The 9,700-nt window shown below is 38.5% G+C and overlaps 1 protein-coding gene across 1 annotated transcript; it reads right to left on the reverse strand.

Annotated features, from left to right (window-relative positions):
• Positions 1–2,924: 2,924 nt before the first annotated feature.
• Positions 2,925–7,924, reverse strand: LOC120722470. Its single transcript, XM_040013498.1, has 3 exons — positions 7,602–7,924; positions 5,970–6,326; positions 2,925–5,731 (listed from the first exon to the last, which is right to left on the reverse strand). Exons 1-3 carry the CDS (start codon positions 7,666–7,668, stop codon positions 5,550–5,552), a joined length of 606 nt encoding a protein of 201 aa, XP_039869432.1. The 5' UTR covers positions 7,669–7,924; the 3' UTR covers positions 2,925–5,549.
• Between the last annotated feature and the right edge of the window lie 1,776 nt (positions 7,925–9,700).

Here is a 9,700-nt window from a genome sequence, read left to right on the forward strand (position 1 = left end):
ATCCGATATTTTCACATCCGATCTGGGTCACTTTCATATGTGGTCCTGAATCCGATACATATCCGATGTTTTAGAAAGCGACTGCTGTTTGAATGGTCATGTCGCATTAAATCCGTCTTTTACATCACTGACACAAGACAGACGCCAATTATCAGCTCCGGAGAAGACATCGCGAACGCTTCCTGGCCAATAAGTGTAGATGTTAGTGAAACTGTTGGGAAGACAACGTTGGGGAAACGTGAACATTTTATTTTCACGTATATTTTATGTACTGTATAATCTGCAGATTCTGACAGAAATCTGCAACTATCCTATGAAGCACCGCTCCTCTAAAACAGCGATAAGGATCATTATTAGGTTATCTACATTATTATGTAAATAACAAAACTTAAAGCACAAAATTGGGAAACGTGAAGTCCGAAGTCTTTATATTAAGGGCCATCAGTCAAACATTATTGTTTGCTCTGGGTCTAAACAGAGCGCGTTGTGTGTGACGTCTTCTTTTGCGCATGCGGGCCGCTTTGAGCGTTCACACTAGAGCACTTTTGCTGTCGCATTTTATTTGTAGTGTGAACGAGCAGACAAAAAAATCAGATTTGATCAAAAAATCGGAATTGAGCATCAACACCTGCAGTGTGAACGTAGCCTTAGTGTGAGTCCAGAACTCAGCGTCAGAGTAACAGATGCATCTCAGTCTGACATCAGGTTTCTTTTGTTTCTTTAAATATGCATGCTCACCTGTTCAGTGGATTTCTCTCCCTCTGCTGGTCACCTGAGGTGTGTTTCAGCGAGATCTCTGCTCATATCCTTTTTCTGATAAGCTTAAAGAAATCTTGTTCTTCTTGGACGTGTTATTGAGTCTACTTAGTTACTGAGGCAGCATCACCTGAAGCAAATATGTGAGACATCAAACGTATGAGTTCACGTCACCTCTGAGTCAGCCTGCAGTATCACGGAGACAAAATACATCATAGAAGGTCATAGAAAACCCATTGTTGAAAAAGAAAGATACATCTGTTTCCCATTGTTGGCTTAGAGTACAACAGCTTTTCAGTAACTCGTCTGATCCTGTTATTAGAGGAGAAAAATGCATGATGTTGAAACAAAATGAAATACTTATAATACACAAACAGGTCAAACATGAACAAAATATATCACTGAGCTTCAGATTCTGTTCACACGATGTGAATAGTAATAAGTTTCCATTCAGTAGTAAAAAAAAAAGTCCTTGACATCTTTCAGACCCCTTTCATATTCATGTAGGTTTTTTTGTTTTTGTTTTTCTGTTTTGTGTGTGTGTGTGTAGTTTACGTCATTAAGGTTATAACTGAATAACATGCTTATAGTGATTGGTGTATGAAGCCCTCTGACAGTTCATCACCAGCAGGTGGCAGCACAGGAGATTCTGTCCGACCAATAACACATGAAGGTGTTCACTGTGACCTCTGACCTTTAATGAGAGGGAAAAAACCGAAAATGATAAAAATTGTAAATATGAGCTGATAGAGAGCAAAAAATCTACATTACAGTGGATCAATAAACATCAGAGAAGTTAAACAATCAGTGAATATTAAACAGAAAATGGGCTTCTTCTGCTGTGCCCTCTGCAAAGAGCCAGCAGACACTAAATATTATAAGCAGTCACACCAATTATATAAATGAAAATTATCCAGATTAACAGTAACATGTGCAGGACACGTGTTTCTCAGTTCTTTGAATTCCAGTAACAGCTCAGCCAGCTTCAGCTGTGCTGTAGATGAATCCAGGAACGTGTTTAAAGCTGTTTTTCTATATTTGCTCCGACTGTTAGGGACAAACATACAAATGAAGGTTATACGTTTCCACGGAAGGGCTGAACCGAATTCAGGTTATGATAAGACAGGGTGTATGTGTGAGTCAGCGCTGATTAATGCTTCTTGATATTTCATACACACATTCAAACACTCCACTTGTCAGTCAACACTCTGGTTTATAAATATTATTAAAGACATAACATAAATATTAGAAGTCCATGAATAGATACGTGTCGTGTTCATAAGAGCAGCCTCTGTGTTTAAATCAGACCTCCAGAGGGCCCCAAAGCTCCAGCTGGTTCATTTGTAATGAGGTCATTTGTTTTAAGTGATTCACTTTTATCTGCATATTAAACAGAGAAAAACCTGTTTATCCATCTGATTCATGGACAGTGATCTTTATATCATTAAGATGCCTCGAACAAGTAAAATACCAGGACAAATTGTGAAAACTTTCCACTGATAAACAAACTGCTAGTGGGCGTGGTCTTCTCTCTCGCTCTCTCTCTCTCGATTCTTGTGAAACAAAACTTACTGCATAACTTTCTTTTTCCCTCTCTTGGAGTTTTATTTCATAATAACTGACAATAACCAGTGAAGTCCCCTGACTCTCAAACAGCTTCAGTTAAACTCATTTGGTGTTTTTGATATGACTTCACAGAGCCACCAGAGGAAACATGAGAGCGGAAACTTTGCACGTTTGACATTCAAAGTTTCCACTCTCACGGCCAGTTTTATCAGAGATCTGTGTGCTGCGTCTGCTCAGGGGTTTCAGTCTCTGAGTAGCTGCTGTTATAGCACTAATATGACTAAAGTTCCTTTAATAGCAACAGCAGATTTCCCCCTTTATTGATTACAGAAAATTTTACTTCCCTGAATGACAGGAACAAATACTTTCAAAGTTACAGTATGGTAAACGTCCCTCCTCTATCCTCTATCCAACAGTGGGAAGAAAAAACTCCCGTTTAACCTCCAGCAGAATCAGGCTCAGGGAGAGGCGCGATCAATTATCTTTAAACCTTTAGTGCTGCAGCTTCTCTCTCTTAGACCCACATGAACATGCTGAACATGTCAAATTCACTTCTAGAGTAAAGAACCAAAGCAGGAAAACAGACAACAAACATCAGGAACTGTGTTATATTATTATTTATTTATTTATTTAGGTTTTCTTTTGCAGGATAGAAGTCAAAAATAAGCAGGATACTTTATTCGTTTTACATTAATCCTATTCAGTCTTAATGGGGGAAATTTATATTTTAAACAAATCTGGAACGAGCTTCATTAAATTTTAAGGCTGTAGCAGTTGTTCACAAATCCTTCATTGTCTGCCAAAAGTCCTTGCTTCATCCTTATTTGGTTTAAGCCAATGTTATTTTCTTTAAACAGTGGTGCACTGTTACTGAAACAATGTGCATTTGAGCCTCCTGCCCTATGACAGCTGGGATAGGCTCCAGGCCCCCTCCCTCACAACCCTGAGAGAGGGTTGGAAGAAGACTGATTTTAAAAAAAAAAAAAAAAAAAAAAAAAAAGAGATTGCTAATCTCCTCCATTATTTATGATAACATCTACAGAGACAGCCAATGAACCAAAATATAGGTACAAGCATAGTACCTATCCATATCACACCTTGGAAAACTCCAACCCCTGAGCAACACTGACTTGGACAAGTGGAAGAAGGAAGATGGATATTGGATTTTTTTTTTTTTTTTTTTTAAATCAGGATGCACTTTTGCTAATCTTCTCCATTATCCAAGATAACATCTACAAAGACAGCCAATGAACATGAAATATATGAACAACCATAAAAAAAGAAAGAAAGAGCACGTGGAGCCTATCCCATATCTCAAAGGGATCTCAGTACTTTGGGTTATTGTTTTTAATTTATTTTAGTTTTAATTTCAATACATGTTACTTTTTAATATTTATTATTTTTACGGTTTTTAATTGGTTTTCTTCATAAGCATAGTTGGTATGTGTTAACTTTTGAGACAGCGGGAGATAACATTGTTAAACCTATGAATAACTGTGAGCCACTGCTAAATAATGTCAAGAATGTCAACGAGTCAGAACGTTGTATATATAGTATACGTTGTATGTATAGTACGTTTAGCTGAGAAACCTGCTTTAGCTTCAAACATGGCATTCATATTGAAAAGAAAATAATCGTTTTATGTATATTTCTCTTGTTTGTAATTTATTCCTTCCTATTAGCATTTATATTTTATTCCCAGTTGGCGTGGAACACTTACAATTTAATTGTACAATGACAACAAAGGGCTATTGTATTCTAATTGACTCAGTGTGACAGATCCAGGTTTCTGGATCATTATCAGACAACACTCTGATTCAAACATCACATCTGTAGATCTCTAGTGGATTTTCAGCTCCTCACACAAAGTGATGAATTGCATCGTTCAGGCTGATGCATGATTATGTTGATATATTTTACTGTTTATTTTTTTAAATTTATATCTAATTTCTATAAGTTTTTATTATATTTATTTATTTTTCATTTCATTTTTTGCCTAACACACCCTTATTGCACCAATAGTATGGAAATGCTTAAATTCATGGATCCAAAATCTAATTCATTTTCATTTTTTATCACCTCTGCTGTTTGTTTGTCAGATGAGGATGATTAGGTAGATGGTAAAAGTTCATGAAGTGCTTTATTCTACATAGCAGAAGAAGAATTTTGTGCTATCCAGGTAACTTTATGATTAAACCTGTTTTTTTTCTATACTAAAAAAATGGTTCACGTCTTACTGGTACATCGTTAATCTGGGGGGACAAAATGAATAGCTGCATCTAAAAATCTGTATTTATTACTGATGCTCATCAGAAAAACAAACGCTAGATAAATTTCTCCTAGTACCAGTGCAGAGATTAGAGGGGTCCTCCAGGAACGGTGATGTTATTTCATAGAGAATTGATTGCTCAGAAAGCAGTGATTTCATACCTGCGGATCAGGTTAAGATCCAGATTGGAGATCAGCAGGGATGAAATCACTGGCTTCTGACCAATAAGTCTTCAGAAATTACCATCATCATTCCTGGAGGATCCCTCTGACCTGTGCAAGTGGATAGAAGGTTTCACAAGTCTGTGTTTCTGCAATGAGCATCAGCAATATATACAGATTCTTCGATGCAGCTTTTTTTTTTATGTAATCAAAAAAAATTATTCTAACCTTCTGCCTGCAAACATTTTGTACTTCTGGGCTTTACAATGCCTGCTAGTACTAAAACTACATCTTCTTCCACTTGCTCACACACACTCACCATTTTCCTGTCTTTACTTCCTGCCTTTAAGGGTCAGTCTTACTGACCAATACTGTTCAAGCTTACACATACAAAGCACTTTTAAAACTAAAAATGAAATCTAATGAAATGCACTGCTTTTCAACTCCTTCTCTGCCTTGTTTGCAGCAGTGCTACTTTTCTGTTTTATGTGTTACCTCTTCATATTTTTCTAATAGTTTAGAAAACAAAAAAAAATGTTGAAATCAGCCAATCGGCTACAATGATCAATGCGATGGTGAGATATCGCCCATGCTACCCCGCTCATCCTCATTGCCAATGTTAGCGTAAATTAATGCAGATGACGAAAAGGTACCCTGGTGTTAATTGAACGCACTTCATAGTGCAGGGCCCAGATTCGGGAGCTAGGTCATATTTCCATGTCTCCACTGAAGCTTTGGAACAGCAACAGAAGACTCACAGTTAAGATGTAAAAAAGCTTTGAAACATTTCAAATAGACTACAGCTCAGCTGGAAGCTGGTATGGACTCTGACTCTTTTTTTTTCTGTAGATCAAAAAACCAGCAAGAGTGGCAACAATGACGACAGCAGCAACAGACAGACCAACGATTAATCCAACAGATCCATCCTCCTTCCCTCCATCCTTCTTCCCTCCATCCTCTGTGTCTCCTCCTGTCTGACCTGCAGGAGAGAAACATGTGTGAGGTGTCAGCTGTCAGGTAGGTGATGAGTGAAGAACAGAACAGAATCCATTTCCTCTTCAAACTGCTGTCAGACATTATCTACTGCACTCTGATCACATCACTCAGACCAGCTGCTTTCTACAAAGTCTCATCAACAACATCTTTAGAAACAAACATCAACAACCAGGAAGCAGCTTCACCTCTGATCACACACACACTCAACTCTACTCACTCACCTGGAGGAACAACACTCAGTCTGATGCTCCTGACAGTTTCAGCAGTTCTCTTTCTGCGCTTTGTTCCTGGGATGAGGACACGACACACGTATATCCCATCATCGGCAGTAATCACATCCTTCAGAATCAGAGACACGTCTCCATCCTTCATCTGTGTGTCATTCAGATCCACCCGGTTCTTAAAAGATGGATGCTGGTAATCTGGGACAAACTGCTCATCCCGATACAAGAGGACATATTCTTCTTTCAGGTCAGCTCTATTCCACTCCACACCTATCAGGTTCTTGCTGTTGTTTGGAGCTCGACATGTCAGAGTGACGCTCTTTTGTCCAGACTCGGCTGTGATAATTTTCAGATCTGAAAGCGGAAACAACCCAGAAGAGGTTAAAGGCGTTTAAGTACAACTATTATTTCAACAGCAGCCAATCAGAGCTACCTGCTTCCAGAGGAACCACTAAGCTCTGTGGAGTGACACAAACAGTCTCAACGGTCTTTGGGAGGAGCACTGAATAACGTCACATTCTCTAAATAAACAGACTATAGGCGACTTAACTGGTGCTTGGAAGAGGCAAGCTAAGGCACATGATTCTTACATTCTGCAACTCATCTCATGTAAACAATCACGTGGCGCACAGCGTGACGTGAAAAAAAGCACATACCAAAATAAGTTTGGGAACCAACTCCCCGCGAAACTGATAAATAACAGGTGGATGAATCGTACGTTAGCTCGAAGCTAACGGGAGGTCGAGACCTACTACAGCCGGGAGGAACACCGCTTTCCCGGCACATCGTGCCTTGACCTCCCGGTCGGCTTCGAGCCGGCGTCCGAAGAATGCGGCTAAAACTTTTGCGAGATCCCGAGTTTGTTTTGCGAGATCTCGCAAAAGTCCGTCTTAATTTTTTTTTCTTCCATGTCCCCTGCGGGGCTCCGTATGAATACACGTATATCAAGAACGTTAATTCTGAAAGCTTTAGTGAAAATATCTCAATGTTGACATACTTCGTTTATATCCTCCAGACATTAGCTTTTTCCATCGTTTCATTTCCAGAACAAAAACACGCGGATTGGAGACTCGGTTTACGCTACAATAAACAACAGTGCGAGGAACTCGACGGCACACATAACATTTTTTTTTTAACTTTATTTAACAAACAATGAGTATACAACATACGAACAGATGAAGTATACAAAACAACAGAACATGAACACACAAAGCCAGGGGTAAAAGAAAAAGGTAACAATTATAAGAATACACGCAAAAATTCACATACATATATTGTTTTGAGAGCCTTTTTGTTGGTGGAGTCTGATATTGATTGTATGTACATTTCCACATCCTTAAAATAATGACAGAAATATGGTGTTTTGTTAGTAAACTTACATTTATGGATAAAAAAAAATTAGCTAAAAGTATTAACAAATTTATCATAAAAAACATTTATCATACTTCTTGGGGAACTTAAAGAAACAGAATAAAACATTTTCCCATCGTAAAGAAAACTCCCTTAAAATATGGACAATAACAAACCTGCTAAATTCCTTCCAGAATCTCTGTGTAAAAGAACAGTACCAAAAAAGATGTGTCACAGTTTACGGCACATATAACATACATTAACCTAATACTTCCGTACCTTCGGTGGCAGAAATCCGTTGACAGAGAAACAGCAAAACCAGGAAGGGCACCATGTTCGCTCTCATTTCATGTTGTTCAGCTGTGTGAGTGTGATAACGACCATCACAGCAAACAATTGAAGTTTAATAATAAGTTTGATTAAACTTCAGTTGTAAGCCACCGAAAAGCGGCTGAACTGTAGATCCTGCGATTGGGCGCGCGCGCGCGTGTGTGTGTGTGGACGTTGAGTGCTATTTCGAGGAGGTTTGCTGAGCTGCACCCGTTCCTGTAAATCACGTGATCACATTGCGATTCAAATGTTTTGCTACTTCTACTGCTCTACTTCATTTCGATGGTAGTTTTTCTTACTCGCAGATCACTGAATTTAGTTGTACATGTTATTTAATGACCAACCAGTAGCCTAATGTTATACAGACATATCTGTTGTTGATAGTAAATGTATTCGCTTACATAACTGCTAAATTTGAATCCACCAATCAGAGAGGCTGTTTACGTTTTCTGCTGTCTGTTCTGCGGTGGGTGTGTATAGTCTGCACCAACACTGCTGCGTAGAATATGTCAAAGTAAAATTTTATTAACCATCTTTAACCCGTCGACATGTTTAAAACCTATAAAGGCAGCATAGTGTGCTTTTAAGCTACATCACAGGTTTTAAAGTAACAATAGCACAGGAGCCCATACGTTTTTCTTCCCCTTGTATTTTGCTGCCCTCTGGTGACTTATACAGAATAGGGCGGCCAGCTGGGAGACCGAGAAACCTTTCTGTTTAGTCATTTGTGAAATTTTTATACGTAGATCACACTGGACCAGAATGTAAATAAAAAGGGGGGCCTGTATTTATTTGAACCTTCCAAATACTATATCACTAAATCGATAAGCTGTAACCTAATATCTTTGAAATACGGTATCTAACCAGATTCTTGATATGGATGCCATTGCCTTAACCTCCAGTAATACTATGAGGAAGTCGTTTTGAACCAGGTAACCAGGTTGTCCTTCACTTAAAAAAATATGCAGGAATTTTTTTTTGTGGGTCTGGTTTTTCGTCCCCTTGTCTCACTAGCTCTGATTTCTCCCAGCTGCGTTTCTTCAGTATCTCTCTCTTTTTTCATTCCCTCCGTGTCTCTGTGTGTCAGTGGGTTCGGGTTAGTTTTCTGTGTTCCACGCGTTTGTAGTGTATTTTATCAGCCAAAATAAAGGCCTGTTTTCTGTTAAATCATTCTCCTGCATCCATGTCTGCGTTTGAGTCCACTCCTCTCTCTCTGCACGATTTGCCCCTGGAAATTGTGACATTATTAACCTCTTGCTCTCTTTGACAGTGTGTCTTTTGTCCTGTTTTTATCCCCTTACCCTCAACTAGTCATGGAAGATGGCCGCCTCTCCCTGAGCCTGATTCTGCTGGAGGTTTCTTAATGTTAAAAGTGAGTTTTTTCTTCCCACTGTTGCCAAGTGTTTGTTTACAAAGGTTCATCTGATTGTTGAGGTTTTTTCCTGCATTATGGTAAGATTTTTATATTATTACAATATGAAATATCTCGAGGTGACTGTTGTTGTGATTTGGCACTATATAAATAAAATGGAATTCAACTGAATACGGACCACTTTAAACACTTCCACCTAAACTGGAAAAGTGCTGCTTTCATAATAAAATTTAGCCAAGGTGAAAAGAAAATTGACAAAAAGGAGGAGGTTGTTAGTGCAATGCGTACCCACATCAAGTATGCGAAGTGAATGCTTCTTTTTCTTTAAGGGTGGGAAGGTAATTTGTAAAAACAATAATTCCCACTGCAGTAACTAAAGCTCACTGCAGTCTACACTAAAGTAATCAACATTCAGATTGAGCATCTGAACAAACAGGCAACATGGGGAAAATAGTATTTGTGAAATTAATGATAGTCTGATATATTGTATAGCTTTATTTTGAATTGTGCAAGTCTTTGCTGTGTTGTTTCACGTTATCGCCTTATTAAAATGTGACATTACAAAAACTGTCCATTGGGTGTTGCTGTGTGATAGATGCTAGATTGTTTTGAAACATTGTTAAGACTAATAACACTGCTTAGTCTGAGAGTGAGAGGGGGACATACTCTGTTACAA

Source organism: Simochromis diagramma, unplaced genomic scaffold, assembly GCF_900408965.1.
Source record: "Simochromis diagramma unplaced genomic scaffold, fSimDia1.1 OVJJ01000640.1, whole genome shotgun sequence".
NCBI classification, from domain to species: Eukaryota; Metazoa; Chordata; class Actinopteri; order Cichliformes; family Cichlidae; genus Simochromis; species Simochromis diagramma.